At 44.4% G+C, this 23,183-nt stretch overlaps 4 protein-coding genes across 9 annotated transcripts in view; 2 read left to right on the top strand and 2 right to left on the bottom strand.

Moving 5' to 3' along the window:
• Positions 1-57: 57 nt before the first annotated feature.
• On the top strand, positions 58-6,687 carry LOC108657920 (uncharacterized). Its single transcript, XM_030387315.2, has 4 exons — positions 58-977; positions 4,893-5,200; positions 5,272-5,665; positions 6,328-6,687. The coding sequence occupies exons 2-4, from the start codon at positions 4,894-4,896 to the stop codon at positions 6,671-6,673; spliced, it is 1,047 nt and encodes a 348-aa protein (XP_030243175.2). The 5' UTR covers positions 58-977; position 4,893; the 3' UTR covers positions 6,674-6,687.
• A 94-nt stretch (positions 6,688-6,781) lies between these two features.
• Positions 6,782-8,589, bottom strand: LOC115563790 (cyclic GMP-AMP synthase-like receptor). Its single transcript, XM_030387307.2, has 2 exons — positions 7,479-8,589; positions 6,782-7,416 (listed from the first exon to the last, which is right to left on the bottom strand). The coding sequence occupies exons 1-2, from the start codon at positions 8,433-8,435 to the stop codon at positions 7,228-7,230; spliced, it is 1,146 nt and encodes a 381-aa protein (XP_030243167.1). The 5' UTR covers positions 8,436-8,589; the 3' UTR covers positions 6,782-7,227.
• A 124-nt stretch (positions 8,590-8,713) lies between these two features.
• Positions 8,714-14,989, top strand: cert (ceramide transfer protein). Of its 3 annotated transcripts, none has more exons than XM_030387306.2 (10): positions 8,714-8,897; positions 9,291-9,606; positions 10,006-10,398; positions 10,458-10,606; positions 10,680-10,740; positions 13,751-13,975; positions 14,033-14,264; positions 14,330-14,532; positions 14,603-14,738; positions 14,817-14,989. In XM_030387306.2, the coding sequence occupies exons 2-10, from the start codon at positions 9,316-9,318 to the stop codon at positions 14,942-14,944; spliced, it is 1,818 nt and encodes a 605-aa protein (XP_030243166.1). In that variant the 5' UTR covers positions 8,714-8,897; positions 9,291-9,315; the 3' UTR covers positions 14,945-14,989. The 3 variants fall into 3 exon arrangements, with proteins under 3 accessions (XP_030243166.1, XP_089115440.1, XP_017957500.1); XM_089259314.1 differs by having other exon boundaries at positions 8,732-8,897; positions 9,275-9,606; XM_018102011.2 differs by lacking the exons at positions 8,714-8,897; positions 9,291-9,606; positions 10,006-10,398; positions 10,458-10,606; positions 10,680-10,740 and adding an exon at positions 12,041-12,271.
• A 1,703-nt stretch (positions 14,990-16,692) lies between these two features.
• Positions 16,693-23,183, bottom strand: part of Dscam4 (Down syndrome cell adhesion molecule 4) — a 46,281-nt gene continuing 39,790 nt past the window's right edge. Inside the window, exons 22-30 of one of the 4 annotated variants that reach the window (XM_030387301.2) lie at positions 21,984-22,136; positions 21,672-21,766; positions 20,556-21,606; positions 20,332-20,478; positions 19,938-20,272; positions 19,330-19,402; positions 18,903-18,983; positions 18,641-18,809; positions 16,693-18,561 (exon numbers count right to left, since the gene is read on the bottom strand). In XM_030387301.2, coding sequence (XP_030243161.1) covers positions 18,414-18,561; positions 18,641-18,809; positions 18,903-18,983; positions 19,330-19,402; positions 19,938-20,272; positions 20,332-20,478; positions 20,556-21,606; positions 21,672-21,766; positions 21,984-22,136 — 2,252 coding nt within the window. In that variant the 3' untranslated portion in view covers positions 16,693-18,413. Of the gene's footprint in view, positions 18,578-18,640; positions 18,810-18,902; positions 19,053-19,329; positions 19,403-19,937; positions 20,288-20,331; positions 20,479-20,555; positions 21,607-21,671; positions 21,767-21,983; positions 22,137-23,183 lie in introns of all 4 variants that reach the window. The other 3 variants (XM_089259975.1, XM_089259974.1, XM_030387302.2) reach the window with 3 other exon arrangements.

Below are 23,183 nucleotides of genomic sequence, written 5' to 3'. Positions count from 1 at the left end.
CTAAAATTGTCTTAATTAAGTAGTAAATATTTATGCAAAATGGCCATAATATAAATATTAAAATATTTTCATTTCACATTTTCGCCAAAACTATTTTAATCGTTTTCCCATATGCAGAACCTTGACCCAGTTTTGTAGACTTCTGGACTCACTTTCAAAACGAAACGGCAGCCTGTTATGGCTCACGCACACGGCTTGGTTAACTGCTTGTAAAGCAAGTTCTAAATTGTTCAAAACTAGACAAGCGCCTGGACAACTGGCCAAACGCCTTATGGACAGCAGTCGATTGGAAAACCGCAACTGGCATCTCTTGGTTGTACGCACAGTCGCATTCAATACGCATGGAAAGTTTGGAATGAGCAGGCCCAGAACTCATGTCGATTGTGATGAACGTTAGTGAAACTAATTTGCTGCCTCTGTGGCGCGCGACCTCAATTGATGGAGGACTATGACTCATGGCACTTCCTAGTTCATGGCTCATAGCTCATAGCACTGTCTGCTTTTTGGCAAAGAGGAAATCAAACGCACACACTCAATCGGCCAAGACCAAAAGCCAAAAAGCCAACAGCAGCACCAAACACTAAGACCAAGACCAAGACCAAGTCCACGTCCACGTCCATGTCTTGCATACAGGTTTATCGTTTTGGGTAGCTTCTGCCTATGTCTCGCCTGCTCGGCCGCCCCCTCTTCGAGCTGCCGCTTGTGCATTTTTTCGTGGCGCTTTTATCGCTCGGCTCAGCCGTTGGCCGCTTTAGTTGAATTTGAAACGTTTGCGCGCGCGGTTGACTGCCCGTTCGCTAGCTCTGCTGCTGCTTCTGCTGCCAGCAATCAGAAACGTGCAACTTCTTGTAACGGTTAACAGCTAAGGATGCACAAAAACTGAAGCCAAAGCAGATAAAAGAAAAACGTGCGACATAAATAAGAAAAGCGAAAACAAAGTGAAAAAAGTTGACAAGAATTTCAGCGAATCTAGAAAAGTGAGTTTTTTGGGCTCGGCTCTAACTGGGTCAAGGAGCAGCCAAACTTTGTTAGAGTTAACCGTTAAGCCAGCGACTTATGTAAGAATGTGTAATAGAGGTAGTCAATGCAAATAAATACATATATTTTGTCTCTATATATATATTTATTTATAGACTTATGCAAAGACTTTCTACAGTTTGTAGTTTGATTGAAATTTTGTGATTTTTGATTTTGAAATGCGCATCACGCAGCAACAAACAAACTGACGAAAGAGAAATATATATATATATTTTATATACATTTTATATAGTGGACATCACTTGCACTTTCCTTTGCCCAACATTGCCTTTCCCAAAAACTGTTTGTTGTTGCTCACTTCTAATTGATTATGCAGCGCCTGTTACATAGCGGCGCTCATAAAACAAAAGACTTAGGACACGAACTCGCTGTCACAAGCGCGTGTGTGCGAGGTCTGCTTACAGCGTAATGTGTGCTTTGTATTCAAGAGTCTATCTATTTTGTGCGCTTCAGTTGTTGGTTACTATTCAGATGTTATCCAAAATCCATTTCAATCTCTGAAAATAGCATCCTTCATGATGTGGTACAGTTGCTCCTGCGAAGACTTTTTTATCTACTCAAGCGTCATATAGCATGCGCTTTCATACTGTTCTTCTTCTGTTGCGGGCAGAAGGAGTTACAGTAGGTTAGGTCTGGGCTTTTAGTCCATGTTTTGAGATTTTTTGATGCATTCTTTGCCATACTTGAAAATGGAAGCTCAATAATAGTAGAGCTATAACAAAAGTCGAAGCATCGCTGTGTACCCATATAATATCACACAAAGAATATCAAAAGTAGTTTATACTTCAGCCAACGCAATGCACAATTCTCGCTACTTGTTGAGCAACCCTCGCTTATGCATAAATATGCATTTGCATACATAAATATATAGCACTTGCTTTTTAAACAATTAATGCATGCATAAAATAAATTTAATTTCAATAAACTTTTTTCTTACCTCCATTCGAGCTGTTGACCCAAATTTCCATTTCATTTCGCTTTTGTTTTGTTTTTGTTTTTTTTTTTGCTTTTTTGTTGTTACTGAGAATTCTTTTTATTGACTGGTTTCTCGTTTGTTGTTGTTGTTGTTGTTGTTGCTGTTGATGTTATTGATTTCTGGCAAACAGGAAGCAAAATGTCGTCTACACACACACACACACACACGCACCACATAGACATCTATAACTTGATGCCAATTAAAGCTGCGCTTGCACTAATTCGCCTTAAGTTGCAAATCTTTTCACTCTTCGCTCGCTGCATACCACAAACTGGCATGTGTTGCGTGTCTGTTGCTAGTCGACTGTGTTGCTTGTGTGGCTATAGGCGTTGCTCTGATTTGCCATAGAAATCAAAACTATCCTGTACGAATTCGCTGCCATTGGCCACAATGCGTCTGTCATTGTCAACGAGCAGCAGACGGCAGCAGCTGCAGTAAAGTGCGGGCACATGCCTTTGAATACCCTGTACACGTGTTTGGCAGGGTATATTGGTTGGAAGTTGAGCTACTAAGAAGAAGAAGCAGAACACTTTAAGTGAATTACTATGAATTTTTACAATTTTTTACCAAATATTACGAAATTGCTGCAAATCAGATTGTTTACTGTATAAGAAAATATGGATTTTTAGCTCTATAACGAATATTTATTATAGATCTCCTTATCTCTCAAGTGCCTTCTCTCTTTTACGCTATCATTCTCAGTCAATCTCTATACGTCTCTTTCGTTCCATCTATCTGTTTCTATAAGGCATATTTATTTGATCTCTTTTACTCAAAGAGCTATGAATTAATATATATTATATTATTTTTGCATTATATATCTAATTTTTAATATAATTCTCTGCCTATCTCTTTCTATATATATGTCTATCTATATATATCTCTGTCTCCTGCTTTCTTTCTCTATCTCTATCTCTCATCTCTATCTCACTCGGCTTTTCTATATCTCTCCATCACTCTGATTCTGTTTTCCTTCTCTCTTCAGTTCTTTAGTCTAGGGTATCTCTATCTATATACTCTTACACTCTGTCTACACTCTTACTTCTCATTGCTGTCATTCATAGGCAGCGTGATGGAGAGAGATTCAAAGGCAGTTGTTATCTCGCTGGCATTCTTGGAGTGGCGCTATCAAAACGCTGCCCAACAATTGTCACTGATTCTGACCCAATTTCTCTTTCAGGCTCAAGTGCCTCGAATGGCAGTTGCACCTGCCTGGCTTACCTGCAGCACTCCCCATTGCTAATTACACACGGCAGCTGAAATTTGTTTGAACAGGCCAACGACACGCCCCCCTCTTAACTGTGCCGCGTCAGCTATGCTTCTTTTTGCTCATTTACATGCAAAATTAGTGAGCAACTTTTTACTTCTTCTTCTTCTGTTTTTTTTTTTTTTTTTTTGTTTTGTTTTTTTTTTTTTAGGGGGGAGTGAAACTTAGACGAAATACCCTTGCAGCGGCAACCTGAAATGGGATCACGTTGTGTGTGTGTGTGTGGCATAGAACCTGTTGGCCTCGCACACTTGAGAGCCGCTGGGAAAGTGCATTAGAATCAAATATTGGCCAGATTGGCTCGATCCCGTGCAACCGGCTGCTGCTGCATTGCATCATCCATAGATTTAAGCATTCGATAGCTGGCTAAATGCGAGCATCATGCGAAGCGAGGCAAACGAGTAAAAGTGCGTCGAGAAATTGCTGATAAAGAGCGAGAGAGAGTGAGCGAAGCGAGGAAAAGGGGTAAAAGTGCGTCGAGAAATTGCTGATAAAGAGTGAGAGAGAGTGAGCAGAGGGGAGGGCGGTAGCTAGGCAGAGCGGCAGAGGGATGCAGCTAGAAAAAGTGTTCCATTTCTTCAAGTGAAATTTACCAGCAGGTTTTGGCAATGCCTTAGAATGATATACGAGCAGAGTGATAACCATGTGGATGAACAGTCTGTAGAGATCTTGATGCCATCAGTTTTTGCATACGTTTCTATTACAATTTTGTTCTAGCCAGTTGCTGTCTTGAAAGCAAATAAAGATTACTCTTGATTCTAGTTAAAAGTAAGGAATTTAAGGAGACGAATTGAGTTGATGTAGGACAGACTGTTTTCCTTATCTTTCAGACTCTTCTCTTGTCCGCTCATGACTTTTCTCATTCCCCTGTTTCCTGTTTCTTCTCTCGGTCCTTCTCTCCCTTGTTTTCTATCCATACTCCTCTCCATCATTCTGTTGATCGCAGTACTTAGTAGAGGCAGAGACTCTAGTTCTCTCTCTCTCTCTCTCAATCTGTAATCGATTATGAGCATAATCCAGCTTCACTTACTAAATCACATCTCTCTTACGTGTTTGTAGTTAGTGATTAAAAGCGTAGCATCCACTTGCAGCAAAGCTAATTTAAAGCTGAGACTGGTATCCCAGGCATTCGCTCATTTTGAGCGTAGAGTTTCAGCTTTCACTGAGATGCAGCCTGGAATAGAATTCACATGTGCTAAAGACTCAATTGTTTGGCTGGTAATCAGAATCAGTTGTTAACGGTGCTTAAATGTTGGCCAGAGTTTGAGCTCGAGTTTGAGCTCGGGCTCGGCGCTTTCAGCTTTCCCGAAAACACAGAGAAAAACTAGATTTATGTGTCTCTCGGCCAGTTCGACTCTTCGACAGGCAATCATCAGGCAAACCAGTTGCCAATTGTTGCTTGTGGCTGCGCCATTTCGATGTGAATGGGGAGAATGTTTGATGCGATTTCTGCTGCGGTTATATAACAGTTAGATCATATTCATATGGCTGCTGAGCGCGCCAAGTTGTTGTCGGCGACTTGCGTCTATTCTCTTGGCTTAGCTTACGCAGCCAGTTCGTTGTCTAAGTCTTTCGTTTACTCACTCCACATCTATTCCCATGATTGCGCAGCATGCGTGTACATCGGCATTCGCAGTCGGAGCAGCTGCTATTAGCGCTGCTAATCTGCCTCTGGACAGCTGCGGCTGCAGCAGCCACTGCCGCCCAGCTAGCGGATGCTGCGGCTCAGCCACAAATGGATTCGGATGCGAGTGAGGCGCACATACGCAAAAAGCGTCTCGTTTGGATTACGGATGACGGACGCTTGGCTCTGCCGCCCGGCACCTCGTTGACATTCACGCCGACGATCGCCATGCCTATGGTCAGGCATCCGCCTGAAGGCTTCTTCTCCAACCTGAGCATCAGTTTTCCCGTCACAAGTGAGTTGTTGCACGAAAAGTTGTTCACTGAGCAGCTCCTTAAGCGCAAAGTTGTCGAAAATCACTTTCAGTTGACTTTGACAAGCTCGGCCTGACGGACAATCAAAATCCCCTCGGCGATCTGCCCTTCTTCGCGCGCTCCTTTGGCCACGGCGCTGGCCAGCTGGTGGGCGAGTACGTCTCCCGCTACCTGCACGTGCAGCGCCGCAAGCGGGACCTCAGCGCCCAGCAGAGCAGCTCGCCCTACCGAGTGGAGGACACGCTCCAGTACCCGCAGCTGCCGGCGGGCCTCCAGCACATCTTCCATGGCGGCGAGCGGGTGCTGCTCTACGGCGTCGTCGAGGACTTCCTGGCCACCTTCGGCATGGACGGCAAGGCCTGCATGCTGCGCACCATCTGCGAGATGCACTCACGCAGTCTCGACAAGTTCGGCGTCTTTGGCGAGATGACCAAGCTGTTCCTAACGTAAGTAACGCACCCCAAACCGCCATCAACTAGGCCCACAACTTTCCAGCCAGAGGCGAAGTGAATAGAGGAAAATTCGATAACTGATTCACGATTCACGAAACGGCCTGAGGCCTAAAAGCAATTTGAGCCGTGTTTGTGCTTTGTTTTGTATTTCTATTTCATAGACTTTTTCCTATATTCGCCAACAGTCTTAGTCTTGCCTTTATTGCCTTAGAATAGCTTTATCAGCTCTAGCTGTAGACAGTTTGAAAGTTACTGCATGTGCATTACAGTTTTAGTGTTGAGAAGCGACAGTTCAACATGCTTAAAACTCTCTCTAAGGCTAGAGTCAAGAATTCAGAATTGAGCTTTATCAAATATTTGCTATGCAAAGCACAGTTTGACAGCCACTTGCTCGCTCAGCACAGTTTTAGAAGCAACAAGTAGACAAATCCAAAGACTTGCCAGTTTGAGAGTCACTGCCTAGAACAGTTTTAGGCTCGCCATGAAGAGTTTAGCATACAAATTCACTCTTAGCTCTCATTAGACTCTATGTAGAAGGGGATTTAGAAAATATGAATATATATAGATAAAATACGGGTATATATAGTGGAGCTTAACAGACTTCCCTCGTATATTCCACATTAGTTAATAGTTGTATATTACTCTCTTTCGCCCAGGGTAACCAAATCGCCGTTTGCTGAGCTGCTGCCCGAATATGTGCGCGCGCAGCGAGTGGGCGAGGGCAAGCAGGCGCCCGGCGAATGCTTCCCCTACTACAAGGCCTGCCCCAAGAGCATCTTCAAGGCGCTGTCCAACAAATACAGCGCACAAGCAACAAGACAGACAACAACAACAACAACGACAAAGGCAACCACAACGGAGCGGCCCGTGGGCGAATATCACGAACAGCAGGCGGTGCTGCTGCCCAACAGCGCTGAGCAGGATGAGCAGCAGCAGCAGCAGGAGCAGCAGGAGCGATTGCAGCTGCATCAAGAGCTCGATGGCAATGCAGTTTTCATGTGAGAAGAGTCGCCGGCTGCATCTCACCTCTGCGTCTCCTAGCTGTAAGCGGCGCCTGCCGAATAATGAGTGCACATTGAAAGTCATTTGCTTGTAATTAACGTACACTAATTTATTTATGATTATTTATATATATTTATACATATGTGTATGTATTATGTATTGATTATTTTGTGTATTTAACTATTTATTGTTAGCTGTAGGCGTTGTTGTTAACTCTCTAGCTAGTTATATATATATATATGTATTCGTATACCCTGTAAATAAACAAATTTGTGGCATATTTACGCATAAAAAACGACGCCGCATGCGATACAAATTCACTGGATATACATATATGTATGTATGTGTATATGTATATGTATATATAAAATTCCAGCTGACAAATGTGTTTTTGCGCATATGTATATGTATACATCTATCTATATTTCTTTGTGTATAAACAAAGATCGTATCAATTGTTTACACTGCGTATACGTAACGTGAGTCCACTGCAGTCAGTGTGCTTGTGTGTGCGTGTGTGTAAGCTAAGAATTTGTAATTCAATGCCGTTTTCTTTATATTAGTCCAAACATATGCTTCAGCTGCTCCAGGTGCACGCAGTTCGTGTAGTAGGACATGGAGACGTTGCGCGCGATCGCATCCAGCTTGAGCGCCTCCTGCAGGCAGTGCTGCTGGCAGCCCCCAAAGGCGAGCACCTTCTGCATGGCATCGTTGTAGATGATCTGTGTGTGAATGTTGAGCAGCTGAAAGAAGTAGAGCCTAGCTTGTATACGCACATTTTCCAGCATTTACAGGGTGTACTCACCTCCATAAACAGCGTGGCCAGAGATAGATTGCAGTCGCAGCTCATGCTGTAGCGCAGCCGAAAGAAGTGCAAGCCCTTCAGCACGAATATATCCGATATATCGGGTATATTGTTGCCGATGCCGATCTTTACCAGCAGCCGCAGCACATTGCGATACTTGAGCATGCGCTCGTCCTGTATGAACTGCATGCGCGGCACATAGGGACAGAAGCTGCGATTATCGTACTGCGGATAGACCTGCAGCAGAGCCAGCCAGTAGTAGATGTTGTTGCAATGCGCCCAGGCGGGACCCAGGGGCACAAACGGCGGCAGCGGGAAGTCGGCGAACTTGAATTGCAAGGCCGGCAGGAAGACGAAAGATATGATGCTCGGCATGCCGGACTCACGCTTCTCGCAGGCCAAAATCTCGTGCACGAAGCCCTGATCCCCGATCTCGTGGGTGCGGTAGCTGAGCTTGTAGTGGACTCCGCTGTCGCAGTAGACGGACTTGATCTGGGTGATGGCATCGCGCAGGTTGCCACGCAGCAGCAGCTGCACATTCTCCGGATTCACATAGCCTTTGATAATCATTGGATGCGAGGTGGGCGCATAGAGGTTTATGTAGCCCGGATGTGCGTCATTGAAGATGGGAGTCACGGGGAATGGCATAAAGAAGCGCAAGTACTGCTCAAAGTCCAATGGCACATCGATTTTGGAGCCCCTGTAGAAGGTGGCCGTGGATAGAAGATGCTCCAGCACGTATTGATAGATGGCATCCTTTTTGCACATAACTTCGCGGATCCGCTTGCAAATGAACTCAGCATCCAGCTGCCAGTCCGCGTCGCCCTCCTCGATTTCCATGAGATCCGATACCCATTTGATGCCCTCTTGAAAAGGGAAATAACCCTCGGGCAGCAGCGTAGGCGAACCTCCCTCACTGATAAGAGCATCGCTCTTTGGAAACATATGCTCGCTCATTCTATCTATAGATGTTTGTAGCTCAAAGAATGTACTTTACACTGAATTCCAGCAGCGGAACAAACACTTGTTGCAGCTAGCGCTTTGTTAAATATGACACGCATTCGTCAATCAACGTGACGAGCAAATCATAACGTATCGATACTGCACGTAATGTCAAAAAGTGCTCAAACTTTTTATGCACAGCCCCAGTTTACATCGATTTCATTTTGGCGCCCTATTCATTCAAGTGCTTTGCAGCACTGCTTCGCTGTCGCGATGAGCTTGCGATAGTATCGCTGGCAGCATATCGATAACCGGCGCACAGCTGATTGCTTGGTTTATCACGCTTGCGGACTTCGAGGTGCTTTTTTTTGATTCAGTTATTTACAAAGTTTGCACAAACATAAAAACACCAGCGGAACTGCGTGTCGCACAAATGTGTGAGCAAAGCGATAGCAAACAGTAGAACGCTTGTTGCAGGTAAGTTCACTGGACGCTTTCCACCCTCTCGAAAGGCAACGTCAGCAGCGCCAACCCGCCAATGCCAAACCCGGCCAAACGCCAATTAGAATAATACATATCAACAACAAAGTTTCGACTGAGTCAGAGTCGTCAGGCCATTGTTTGATAATGATTGTATTGAGGCATTATCACGACCTCGCAGCGACAGATGATTGCCGAGCGAAAGCGGCCGGTGTTAATGCTACTGCTGCTATTGTTGTTGTTGCTGTTGCTGTTGTTGCTGTTGCTGTTGCTGCTGTTGATATTGTTGTTGTTGTTCTTGTGTATATCACGCGGACGTGGCGCTATATAATATATACATATACGCTAATCTATCTCGGCCCCCGCTTATTCAGCAAGTTTCTATTACAGGTAACACACAAACCACATCGCAGGCATGGACGAGCTGGACAATCGGACGGCGCCGCAGCCCACAGCGGATGCACTTGCAGCTGCGGCTCCAATTGCACCTGCAACGGGTTCACAGAGCGACTCCTCCTCCGAGGAGGAGTATCTGGACAACAGCATTGAGCTGCGGGGCTACTTGAGCAAGTGGACCAATTATATATACGGCTGGCAGCCACGTTATATTGTGCTCAAGGATGGCACGCTCTCCTACTACAAATCCGAATCAGAGTCCGATTTTGGCTGTCGCGGCGCCATTAGCTTGTCCAAGGCGACCATTAAGGTACGTATGTAGACGCCGTATGACATACATGCATGCATGCGTGTATATATTTAGCCAGCAAGTGCTCTTAATTGAACTAATCAAAAAGTAATGGGTGCGAGCGAGTGTGCGCATATCCAAGAACCCCCGACGCCGCAATCAATGCAGCGCAATCAATTAATGCTGAATGTCGCCACGAATGGTGGTGAATAAGTGACAAAATATAAAACCACACTGAAGTCATCAAATGTAAGTGGGCCCAGCCCAGCCCTGCCCTGCGCTGGCCAACCCTCGCCCTCCCTCTCTGCACTTTGTCATTTTATGGCAATTGTTTTTCTTTTTTTTTTCGGAGGGCGTTGATTGCCCGCCTATACTTAGTCTATTTATATTGTAAACAATGATTCATCGTTTTGCTTGCAGGCGCACGAATCGGACGAGCTGCGCTTCGATGTGGTCGTCAATAATCTGAACAACTGGTGCCTGCGCGCCGAGACCAGTGAGGATCGAATGCACTGGGTGGAGGTGCTGCAGCTGTACAAGGAGGGCACCGGCAGCACGGACACCACGTCGCTGCGCCGCCATGGCAGCAGCATGTCCCTGCAGTCGAACACCATATCGCTGGCCAGCGGCGGCAGCCTGAAGAAGACCCAGCGCAACTTGCGCGAGAAGGTTGGCGAGCTGGAGACCTTCAAGGACATACTCTTTGTGCAGATCGAGACGCTGCAGCGCTACTTTGACGCCTGCTCCGAGCTGAACAAGGCCAATGCACAGCCGCTCGACCTGGGCGATGGCCTGAAGCCCATTGATTTCAAGGTGTGCGCCTTATGAATTTCGTGAATTTCTGTATTTTAATGTATGCTTCCTGTTCACAGGGCGAGTCCATCACGTTTCGTGCCACAACATCTGGAGTGCTGAGCACTTTGCAGCATTGCCTGGAAATCATAGCCGAGAGTGATGAATCATGGAAACGCAAGCTGGAGCGCGAAATAGATAAGCGACGTCGCGCCGACGACCAAAATAGGTTAGCCCCAAACTTGAAATCATATGAAAATAGAGAAGGCCTAAGTAAAGTTATTTGACATTGATATTTGCAGAAAGCTAAAGGAGGAAATTGAGAAGCTAAAACGTTTATCATATCCCGGCCCAGATTTTGAGGTAAGTTTCACACGTTTAGTTTTTCACCGAAATCAAACCAAATGCGAAGTGTAAATATGATATATATACATTATAAATGTGCGTGCGTGTGTAAACACTCTCTGCCCACACACACTCAAGAGCCACCACAATCCCAGTGAGCTCCGCCCATATGCCACTTGCTTTGGCCGTCCAAAAATAAATCTCTTGTGCGCTCGCTGCTCGCTGTTTGTTTGATTACATTACAATTTGAGCATACGCACACGCCGTGTAATTATTTAAACAATTTGACTGTTTTGTAATGCATGAGCTCCAGCTATAGCCATATATATAATCTATGCCGTATAATATTGCCCCTATATAAATATATGTACATATATAATTGTGGCTGAGTCTATTTGCGCTTTGATTCCGTGTCATGTTTTTCGATAGTTATCCATTTTAATTGACCTGTCGCTTGTTCGGCTGTGCTTGCAGCCGCAGGTCTTTAATTAGGGCTTAGCGTTTAACTATTTTTAACTCTTATCAGTCGCATTGGATCGAGGTGGGCTCTGCGCTATTTGGCTACGCCATTTCCTATATGTCAACTTTAATGCTTAATTTGTTTGGCTTCTTGCCGAGCGACGCGGACCTATTAGATATGTGCAGAGCTCTATGCCTATGTGTATAACTAATCCCCCCCAGTTCATTCACTTCACTTCGCTGACAGCTCAAGCGCAAAATATTGAACACATGGCGACATTTGAAGTTGACTCTAAGACAGTTTTGAGGTTGCGTAGCACTTGGGCCAATATTGCAGTAGGTCATGTCTGGCTGTTGCAAGAGTCTATAAAGAAGATGCTCTAACCCTCAGCTGGGCTGCTTTGCTAGGTCTAGAAACTTGTCAAGTTATTTCAGAAGATGAAACTAACATTTTGTAAAAATCATAAAAATGAAAATGAAGTAAAAAAAAAATAAATTAAATATATATTTTTAATTTTTTTAATAAATAATTTTATACATATATTTTTGTAATTTTTATTTGAATAATTTTTTATTAGCCTTCGTTTAAGTATTTATTTATTTTAAAATGCATTTTTCATTTATTTATTTTAACTATTTTAAGTAATATATATTTTATTTAATATATATCTTAAGTTTAAATCGAAAGTTAAGTCTATTTAAAGTTATATATAAACCTGGCCCATTTACCCGCTTTTGTTTAGTTAGCGCATAGCAAGTTCGCTTTGAGCCTCAGCGGCTGAGCTCCACTTGTTAGCCTGGCTTTAATGTATGGCTGGGCTTGGCTCGGCTTATGGCTGGCAATTGACAGCGCGAATTGGTCAGTCGACGGTCAGCGATCGGCTTGCGCACACGTAGAAATCATAAACAAATTGACGAGCTCTTTTTGTCGCGTTAAGTGTTTTTTTTCTTTTTGGACAATTGTGAAACTGTTGGCCATAAGAAAGCAGTTCGTAAGAAACTTGGCCAAGGGAAGCGGGACTGCAAAATGCCGTCGATGCGCTTGCAATGGCGTTGCGGCTATAAGCTACAGCATGGCCAAAAGATTGTGGTAGGTAAAGCTACTTGGAGTGGGAGTGGGAGTGAGTGAGAGCGAGCGAGTGTGTGAGAGAGATAGGTAGAGCTAGTGTTTTATTAAATCAAGCCAAACGCTCCACACATTGATTTATTATTTAAGCGCTTGTAATCCTTTATATATGAAGCTTTAAGCTCTCGTTCTCTCTCTCTCGCTCGCTCGCTCTCTCGCTGACTCGCTCTGGCAGCTGGCAGCTGGCAGCAGGATGTTTTCTGTTTGTGCTCAGCAACAGTTTGTTTCGCGCCCTCGCGCCAGTCGGAAGGATTCGGTTTGGAGTGCTCGTGGCTTGTTGATGACCTCGTAAACACACACACACACACATATACACATACACCCCATTCCACCTTCGCCTGGCTATACTGCACGTGTGTGCATATAATTTGTTGTCATCTACTTATACACGTTAAACGGACGCCACGTGGAGCCTGGTGAGCGCCCGATTCCCAAATTCCCAGCTGCCCGCTGCTCAGACAACTGGACGCCGATTCGTGACTTCATCATCCAAAGCAAAACTTTGGCCTACATTGGGGAAGCTTGCTACTCGTGACACGAACTATTCCAGCTCTACTACCAACTAGTCGAAATCTAGTTCTCCTTTGTGCTTTTTTTATTACATTACGTGCTATTCTCTAATTATGTTTCTAAATTTAACCGTATTGTGGCTACTATCTCAGTGTGCTTCGTCTTTATCTTCTGCTCTATTAGAATTGAAGAATCCCCTTGTTTCCGTTACCTATGGCCACTCTTAACTAGGCTGTTTGTTTATGCTGTTTATCGTGTCTTTGTAAGTTAAGAGCTCTCTCACGAGGCCATCTCTAGTTCATTCATTTCATTCTCAATGAATTGGACATACTCCAAGTTCTAAGCTCTATATTTTTCCGGTATTGCATGATCGTGCTCATACCTTAGATTGCATTTCGTCAGCCTAGCTCTAGCTCATTCAAACACTCGTGCTCCTCTTCGTTTCTTGGTCTCTGTCTTACACGCGCCCATCTCTAGTTCATCTCTGCTATTCAGGCACGCGCTCATCTCTAGCTAGAATTCGCTGGCTTTTGCGTTTAATTGTTACAGCTGCTTATGCGCCCAATAATTGAATAGAATTAAATTTGGATAAAATATTTCCAGTCTGCGAATAGGCATGCACGCGCCAGCCATCATAGACTGAGCTCTGTTGTCGCTCCCTTAGTATTCATGGCACATGGGGCCCGCCCGACTGCCCGGTTGCCCGACTGCCTGCCTGCCTGACTGCCATGTGCATGTGCTATGGGCATCTATTATGCTCAAGCCATTTCGCATGCCGGCGGCAGTGTCGCCCGTTGGGGATTTCTGGGAGACTCGGATTTAATTTATGCGCGTCACGATTCGCATTTCTTGCATTCAATTAATTAGAGCCGAACCCCTTTGTTGAACTTGACTTGGTAATCCATGTGTGATGCTTGACTATTTGCTTGGCAGGAGGGTCCACATTCCACGTTGCCCGAGGATGAGTTCTTTGATGCCGTCGAGACGGGCCTGGAGAAAATCGAGGAGGACATGCAGATGCGCTTCAAGCTGAGACTCCAGTCGCAAATCTCACAGACGCTGGTCAATGTGCCGCACGAGGCCGTGGCCGAGGGCGAGCAGGCGCGCGAGGAGTTCGGCACCGGGGCCGAGGCCAAATCGCATCCACTCTGGCCGGAGGTAAGCCGGAAATTGGAAACGAATTGAATACGATTCAGTAATTGCCCTCCCATGCAGATTGATCGCGTGTGCAAGGAGCAGCTGCACTATGCGCGCGAGGGCGTCGGCCAGGACGGCAATGGCTGGCAAATCTTTGCCGACGAGGGCGAAATCAAAATGTACAAGCGCGAGGAGGAGGTCAATGGCATGGTCATGGATCCGCTCAAGGCCTATCACACAGTCAAGGGCGTGACAGCGCGCGAGATGTGCCATTACTTCTTCATGCCCGAGTTTCGCAACGATTGGGAGAGTGAGTAATCCATCACTGACTATATGTATATATGTGGACAGACTTTCATGTATGTGCACTTGCAGCCACGCTGGAGGACTGCACCATACTGGAGAAGATCTCGGCGGACACGCTGCTCTTCTTGCAGACACACAAGCGCATTTGGCCAGCCAGCCAGCGCGACGCCCAGTTCTGGTCGCATATGCGCAAAATCACCGATGGCCTCGAGCCGGGCACCTGCGACATGTGGGTGGTGTGCAACAACTCGACGGATTATGCCAAGCAGGAGGTGGGTCGCCCTCGCTCTCTGTCTCTGCCAATGCAAAATATATTTAATATTTTCCATATTTCTCTGTTAGTCGAAGAACGGCAAATGTGTTCGCATCTTTCTGACGGTCATACTCGCCTGCCAAACACTTCTGCCCGATAATTATGTGAAGGGCCAGCCGCTGAGTCGGGATGACTTGACCTGCAAAGTAACCTACTGTTCTGTGGGTGCGTAAGCCTCGTATATATGTATATATCTCTATATTCAATTATATTAAAATGCGTGCTTCGTTTCACTCCCCGCAGTTAATCCCGGTGGCTGGGCTCCAGCGAGCGCCTTACGGGCTGTTTACAAGCGTGAATATCCCAAGTTTCTGAAACGCTTTACCGGCTATGTGATAGACCAGTGCAAGGATAAGCCTATTATGTTCTGATATTTGCCATAAGCAACAAAGCAATCAAAACGAAAGAAAACAAAAGAATAGATAATCCAAAACTGAAAACTGGAATAATGTTTAACGTATAATGTTTCTAATTTAGTCTAGAGTTTAGCGTTTAAGCAGCCGTGGCTACACTCTTAAAACGTTTTTTATACACACACCTCTAACCGTTAATCATAGCCACTGTAAGTGCCCCGCCCCCCGTGAAAGGCACGCTCCTTGCTAACCCAAAACTTGTAAATGTGCTTTAAGTCAGATGTTAGCCTGTTCATTTTGTAAAGCCAATCGCTGTTTAGTTCTTAAGTTATTCGGTAAGCAACAACTAAATTTTAATAATTTTATAACTGAGCGGGAAGCAACACACAATCATTGTCTACTGGCTGCGGCCTCTGGCTCGGCTGCTTGGAATTTCTATATGAACTATGAAAATGCTTTAAGTGCAACAATTGCAAAGAATTTTGAATATGTGTCTGTGTAACGTAGCTAAAGAATTTTATTACATTATTTCTATACGCCTGAATCTGTATGCCTTTGCGTGTGAGTTTTCTTCAATCAAATCAAACGAAACCAACTATGTCGAATGTAAATAAATGCGATCTATTGTCAACTCTGCAAGCGTTCGCACTGCGGCAAAGTTAAAATTCAGTCTTTGTATTTGCTATTGATAGACGAGCATGACTGAAAACTGTCTATGACTAACTGTATAGATAACTGTAAGCTCTTGACTGGGCATTCTGATGGAGGAGATTAAAGCGAGCGCAGCTATATATTACTCAGAGCTTGGCCAACTTAAGGTAATATAGTTAGGCATAAATGTAATATAGATAAGGTTAGTAGTTTTTACTATCAATTGGTAGTATTCGGTTGCGAATGGGTCGAGTTGAATTCTAAACTGTTATATTAGAAGCTCTAAAATGACTTAAGTGTAGATAAGGCCAAGTGAGTGAGGAATTGATAAGCGAATTTGCCTTATGCATATTTGCAGATCGGAATTCATTGATAATTGTATAACCAATTATTTTCTTGAGAGCTGATTCCATTAGAGTTCAAAGCTGTGAATGCCATTTGAGTCAGAAATTATTGGGATTCCACATCTACATTGAACTAGTTTACACCAATTGGAGAACAACCAAGCCAATTGATCTCTTATTATCTCTCTGTTATAACTCTCTCTCTCTGTTATAACTCTCTCTCTGTTATAACTCTCTTTCTGTTATAACTCTCTCTCTGTTATAATTCTCTCTCTGTTATAGCTCTCTCTCTGTTATAACTCTCTCTCTGTTATAACTCTCTCTCTGTTATAACTCTCTCTCTGTTATAACTCTCTCTCTCTCTCTCTCTTTCTCTCTCTCTCTCTCTCTCTCTCTCTCTCTCTCTCTCTCTCTATCTCTCTCTCTCTCTCTCCCTCTCTCTCTCATTGACACATTTGGAATTCGCTCTGCTGCCCCTCAATTTGTTTTCCCTTAAGCCCTTGAGTAAAACTTCAGTTTGCTGTTTATCTTTATCTTTATCATTATGTCATGTCATGTATTTTGCATTTCGTAGACCACAATCCATGGAATTAGCACATTAACCAATGTACATTAACTGTGCTTCATTCATTTCTTTTGTTTTTCGTTTCTCTGCATCTCTTTTGTTATTGATATTTTTGCCAAGTGAATTTTACAATTTTCTCTCATTACATTATTCAATTTTTACAACCAAGATATATGCATAGAGTTTTCTTTTTTTTCTTCTATATATATATATGTATTTGTTTTCCAAAACTTTGAAATGCCTAAATCGGTGCAGTCTGATAAAGTTTTGCATTGCCAAAAACTTGTAATTCCATTTAGAGATTGTTTAGTTAGGTTAATAGTTAATATGACTAGAGATGTGAGTTTCGCTTTATATTTTATATGCTTGTTTTTCTTGTGAACTACAACGTTGTGTGTGTGTGTGTGTGTGTGTTTGTGTGATTTATATGTTATACTAGTATATTATAATGTATGCCTGGTTGCTGTGATCATATTGTCATGTAAATTGGTTGGATTTTGCTTGCTGCTTGGCTATGGCAAAATGTAATCAGAGTCGTCTATTTATAGTACAGGTGTACGGGAGGTGTACAGGTGTGTGAAAGCTATATGGTCTAGAGCTTTGGCAAACGGGAATTGGAATCGGCGCTATATATATATATATATAGATATTTCTGTGTCTTGTAGTATCTTGAGCTCTCAGTGTTCCGTTGATGAAAATGCATGCTGGCTTACGACTTTGGCTACTAGATATTCCTCTAAATTCATATACATATATGGTATTATAATGCTTAGCTATGTACAACAGTTTCATAAACTATTAGATGCATGTTTGATATACTTTAAATTAATTTAAATAACTAGCTAACATTTTCCCTCAGTTTTTCATTGGGTTCGGAAAGAAAAACATAAACAGTTTAACACAAACCTTTCACTAGATATCTATATATGTGTGTGTGTGTGCATATGTATGTGTATTTCATGCATGCATTATATGTAGTTGTCTTTCATAATCCGTTTCCTTTAATGCTCTGCTCTCAACTACTCTACATTCGGTAGTTCCTTCAGCTATGCAAAACATTTTAAATACGGCCTGCCGCAATTTTATTTTTAAATACACATTAAATGCTTAATTTGTAATCTTGTGTGTTATTTTTAACATTTATTGCAATAATATATATATTTTTTAATTTTTAATTAATTATTATTATTTTTTTTTTAACATTTATCCCATTTATAATATAAATATTTTTTTATAATTATTTTTTGCTGCTTTTGAAGTTAAACTAAGCATAATCAGTATGTAAATAAGTCTTATGGTTTATATTTCTTTTCTCTTTTATTTTCTTGCTTTCCCGTAGTTGAAATTAAATTTGTTCGTTGAAAATCAAAAATGCTCGAAAAGTTCTTATTATTCTTGATTTCTTGTTCATGTTTGTTGTAAATAGTTACACTTGTGTATTTTATTTTTCATAAATTTTTGCTTTTGTTTTTCTTTTCTTTCACTTAGTTTGCAGTTTTTACTCTAATACTTGAATTTTTAACAATTTATAAATTGTTAAAGAAATGCTTGTTAGTTTTTGAAGTGGAGTGTGTGTGTTAGCCAAGTCTATAAGGATTTCTTGTATAATACTTTGGGTTTTACAACAGATTTTCGCCCTATATAGGATTTGCCATATTTAGCTTTATCTCTCTGTTTAGATTTTTCATAACAATTATGTTTGCCTTTATCGTATCGATTTTTGTTTTCATTTTGAAGATTTTACAACAGTTTTGTGCTTCTTAGTAGAAACTTTGCTCTAGTTTCTTCCATAGGGACTTACAACAAATATGTCTGTCTTCTATGTGGGGCCATCATGACCTTTTGAAGAGTTTTCAATTTTTAATCAACATTTTGCTTTTGTTTTTTTCCAATATTTATTTAATTTAAAAATGTAGTTTATGTGTCCTTAGACATTGATTTGGAAAGCTTCACGCTGCAGCTTCTGATTGGCACGCATTCGCGGCGACGTTTGTGTCTTCGCCTTGTCGTTGGCATCCGAGAAACGGGCCGGTGGATTGATGTGGTCCTGATAGTTTGGTGGATAGTTGGATATGCTAAACGTACAGGGTTCTAATTATGCATATAGCGGGAACATATCATATCAATTGCTCGGCGTTCGGCGTCTCGGCTTACCTAAATGTAGTCTCCTCGTTGTGGCTCGAGTAGCCGCTGGAGCTGCGCACGTGGCGCTTGCCGCTGGTGCCCGGCTTGCTGGACTTGCGGGCGGCGAAGGGGGGCTTCGATTTGCGGGTCATGCTGGTGGGCGTGGTCTCCGACGAGGAGGATGTCTCATCTTGAGTGTCTGCAAGGAAGCCAACGAGAAAGAGAGAGAGAGAGAGAGAGAGTGAGTTGTTGCACGCTGCGTATACGCAATATTCGATTATCGATGGCTTACCGCGTTGTGCGCGATATTTGGCCGAGTTAAGAGCGCGGGCGGACACATCATTGTCGGACTCGGAGCCGAGTGTGTCATATTCTGTAATTGGTATGTGAAGCGTTAGGATTTTCCTAACTTCGGAATCTGTTGAACCTGGATTGTCCGATTCTAAAAAGTTTAATACAATGCGATGTTTCGTTTTTTGCGAATGAAGTGATTGAATGCGTATGTTAGTATTGAAGTTGATTAGAGCGTGAATAAAACATATATTCATATATGATATATCGAAATCAGGAGCAGAGAAATACATAGACAAATCATACGGGACTTGAATGCAACATGATATGAGATAAAAATAATGAGTAAATTTTGCTTAAATCTACATTTTAGGCAACGCAAATGGAGAGGATAATGATTTATATATAGACGTATATCGGTTGTATACCTTGACTCTCTGAGTGTGGATCGCGTAGACGGCCTACTTTTCGGCGCACCTTTGTATACTCTGGTTCCTTGGACTGTGAGAGGGAGTCAGAGATAGAGATAGAGATAGAGATAGAGATAGAGATAGAGATAGAGATAGAGATAGAGATAGAGATAGAGATAGAGATAGAGATAGAGATAGAGATAGAGATAGAGATAGAGATAGAGATAGAGATAGAGATAGAGATAGAGATAAGTAGAGATAAGAAGAGATGAGATAGGATCGAGATAAGTAGAGATAGAGATAGAGATCGAGATGAGAAAGATCGAGACTAGCGCTCGCGCTAGGCTAGAGCTAGCGCTAGAGCTAGAGCTTAGATGCGATGAGTGAGCTAGCGCTGCGATCGCGCTCGGCTAGCGATAGAGATCGCGCTGGATCGCGCTCCGCGCTCGCGCTCGGCTCGCTCGCGCTCGAGCTCGCGCTCGCGCTCGCGCTCGCGCTCGCGCTCAGCGCTCGCGCTCGGCTCCTGCGCTCGCGCTGCGGCTAGCCTCGAGCCTGCGCGGCAGAGACGAGAGCGGCTGTATTATGACACCTTCACCTACATCTCCTATGGGCTCAACCCGACTTACATGATAGCTCTCTGGCTTGACATCGTGGTAGACAAAGGAGCCGCGCACCGAGTGATACGGGCCGCTGTAGACGTTGCCGCTGTAGGAGCTCTCGCTGTACGTCTGCTTGTTCAGCTGGAACGTGGCGTAGGGGCAGATGTCCTCGATGTACTCGTTGCCCTCGGCCTTGCCAAAGCTGCCCGAGTCGTTGGAGTTGGAGCCGCGCGGCGCGGAGTTCGTGGGGTTGCAGCGCACAGCCAAGTACTGCTGGTCGCGATTCTGCTTGTTCTGCAGATTGGCCAGGGAGGGCGACTCCGACATGGAGGAGCTGGCCAGGCGCGCCTGGTTGCTCAGCTCTGCGGGCGAGCGAACTATTTAGACTAGGTGTGAGGTTTACTCGGAATACTTTACTCACTTCGCTTGCGCAGGAACAGCGCCGCCGCGATGAGCGCCAGCAGCATGAGCAGCGACACGCAGATGGGCAGCAGGAGCTTGAAATTCGCATAGAAGGGCAGATCGCTCAAGTGCGAGACGGGCGTCGAATGGTCGTTGTTGTAGAGGACTAGAGCGGGGAATGAGAACGGAAGTGAGTTGGGGGGAAATGCGATCAAGAGAAGAGACATCTGTGGGATATCTTACCGCCTTGGGGCGAGAGCGTCGTAAAGTTGTAGACCGCCGTCGTGGAGCCCGCATTGTTGTGGGCCGTCACCTTGAGCTGGTACTTGGTGCCCGGTACCAGGTCGCTGACCGTGTAGATGCGCTCGGTGGGCGGTATGTGGTTGGAGACGACGTTCCAGGTGGAGCGGCCGTAGACCCGCGACTCGATCATGAAGTAGAGTATGCCGCAGCCGCCGTCGCCCCAGGAGTCCAGCCAGCAGGTGACGCTCGTCGAGTTGTTGGTTATCATCTGCGAGTGCTTCGGCTGCACGGGCGAGTTGCCCTTGGTGTAGGAGTTGACGATGTCGCAGGGCAGCCCGGTGCCGATCTTGTTGTAGGCCGTTATGTACAGCTGGTAGCGCGTGCCGCACCACAGGTTGCTCAGCAGGTGCGAGTTGGTCTTGGCGTCCACCTGCAGCTCCTCCCAGTCGCCGTTGTCCCGCTTGTAGTTGATCACGTAGCCCAGGATGGGGCTGCCGCCGTGGCTGTTGTCCAGCCACTCCAGATGCAGGCTGTCCGTGTAGCTGTTCACCACCGTCAGGTTGGGCGCCTCCGGCGGCACCTTGACCACAATGCTGTACACGATCTCGTCCTTGCCCCAGGTGTTCTCCACGCTGCAGGTGTAGTTGCCCGCATCGCTAGCCTGGCACTCGCGCAAGTAGAGCGTCCCGTTCTTGGCTATGGTCTTCCTGGCGCTCGTCTCCATGTTGTGCCCGTCCTGCCGCCAGATGGTCACCGGCGCCGGCGCGCCCACCTTGCGGCAGGGCAGCTCCAGGTTCTCCTTCCAGGGCGTCACAATGCGCTGGCTGAACGAGACGATGCGCGCGGGCACCTTGTTGTTCGGCGGCACCGTCACCACCTGCGTCTTCTCGCCCTCGCCCATCTTGGTGGAGGCCGTCAGCCAGAACTGGTAGGTGGCCGACTCCTGCGTGCGCACCGTCTCGTGCATCTCCACGTACGGCCCGAGCAGCCGCTTGTGCGTGCCCTCCTCGCGACCGCCCTCCAGCATGGACATGTAGAAGGTGTAGCCAGTCTAGCCGGAGCGTGAGAGTGGGAGTGGGTTAATTTGGCTTGCTAATTGTGGGCGTGGCTACTTACAATGTCACCATTGGGCAGATCGGGCGGCAGCCAGGATACGATGATTTTGGTGCTCGACGCGGGTATCGCTTTGATGGCCTGCGGCGCCGATGGCACTGCAAAAATCATATAAATAAAAGCAATGGCGATGGCCGGAAAATGGGAGGAAAATGCGCTGCATGAAACTGTAAACGTGAGGCAAGCATTGGCTGTGTGTGTGTGTGGGAGTTTCTCAACTCCCACTGCCACATCCACATCCACTGCCCTCGCCCCGCCTCTGCCCCCGCCTCTGCATCGTTTCAGTTTTGCGTTCATTGAACCGCCGGCACTTACCATCCTCATGGGTGCGGCAATAAAATGGTTTGGTTTTCGTCCCGTCGCCCACTTTGGTGTAAGCCAAAACCCAAACCGTGTAGTTTGTGTATTTGCGCAGATTCTCAATGGTGACGTATTGATTTGTTGACTTGACAACCTCCGGCTCCGCTTCTGGATAAGAAAAATGACGACAATTAGCACTGATTGGAAATATGACGACGGCGAGCTGAGCAAGCACGAAGGGCAGCTAATTAAATTGAGTATACAACTATTGTCAAAGTGGGGGAAAGGGCTTGCAAATGGGGATAGAATGAGGGAGAGGGAGAGAAAGGGGAGTGAAAAGTATTTGGTTGAAATGCACATATGAAAGTCATTAATCAATAAATTTTGAGTAGCTCCAGGCAGGTGAATTGCATTCAAATTGTTGAAGGCAGATCAATTATAATATGGGAGCAGCCAGATATATAGTTGGTCTAGCATGAAATCATTAGTCAAAAGTTAAGGGGAATCAAATATAGCAAAATATAATCAATATTGCATATATATATGCATATATATGAATAGATCTAAATAACTTATATACATTATATTATATACAGAAGAATCCGGTTATAACGACTCCGCTTTAAGCGTCCAACCGTTTATGTCGACGAAAATTCGATGTCTTGGTTGGTCCCCATACAAACTTATATGAAAGGAACCTTCTGGTTAAAGCGTCCGCCGGGTATAGCGACGTAAAATCGTCGGTCCCTTGCGTGTCGCTATAACCGAAATCTACTGTATATAATATAATGTATATAAGTTATTTAGAGCTATAGGCGAATTTGAAGAAATTTAAAGAAAAAATATTTGCTTATTCTGTTATCAAACTATAATCAGACTTAAGAAACATGAAAAAATCAAAATTTAAAAATAACTTGTACGAATTTCAATTGAATATAGCAATATATATAGGCTTTATATATACAGTCGAGTTTCGCAAATTCCGATAATAAATGGCAAGGTAATCAGCTTTTTCGATTCACATAGAAATTGAAATTATCGAGAATTATCGAGAACAAATTTTTTTATAGATAGAATTTTTTGGATTTGTCGAGACTCCACTGTATATATGTATGTATGTATGTATGTATATATACTATATATACTATATACACATATAGTTTTCTCGCATTTTAACAGTTCTATTTTCAATTCGTAAGTGAGTTTCGGCTGGCA

Source organism: Drosophila navojoa, chromosome 4 (assembly GCF_054131105.1).
Source record: "Drosophila navojoa isolate 15081-1374.11 chromosome 4, UAZ_NAV_1.0, whole genome shotgun sequence".
Taxonomy (NCBI): Eukaryota; Metazoa; Arthropoda; class Insecta; order Diptera; family Drosophilidae; genus Drosophila; species Drosophila navojoa.
This window is presented reverse-complemented; position numbering and strand designations above follow the sequence as displayed.

Coding starts and splice junctions, on each gene's coding strand:
- LOC108657920 (XM_030387315.2), top strand. CDS start 4,894: ATGCGTGTACATCGGCATTCGCAGTCGGAGCAGCTGCTATTAGCGCTG. Junction 5,201..5,271: donor CATCAGTTTTCCCGTCACAA/GTGAGTTGTTGC, acceptor AATCACTTTCAG/TTGACTTTGACAAGCTCGGC. Junction 5,666..6,327: donor ATGACCAAGCTGTTCCTAAC/GTAAGTAACGCA, acceptor TCTTTCGCCCAG/GGTAACCAAATCGCCGTTTG.
- LOC115563790 (XM_030387307.2), bottom strand. CDS start 8,435: ATGAGCGAGCATATGTTTCCAAAGAGCGATGCTCTTATCAGTGAGGGA. Junction 7,417..7,478: donor TGGCCACGCTGTTTATGGAG/GTGAGTACACCC, acceptor TACTTCTTTCAG/CTGCTCAACATTCACACACA.
- cert (XM_030387306.2), top strand. CDS start 9,316: ATGGACGAGCTGGACAATCGGACGGCGCCGCAGCCCACAGCGGATGCA. Junction 9,607..10,005: donor TGTCCAAGGCGACCATTAAG/GTACGTATGTAG, acceptor TTTTGCTTGCAG/GCGCACGAATCGGACGAGCT. Junction 13,976..14,032: donor CGCATCCACTCTGGCCGGAG/GTAAGCCGGAAA, acceptor CCTCCCATGCAG/ATTGATCGCGTGTGCAAGGA.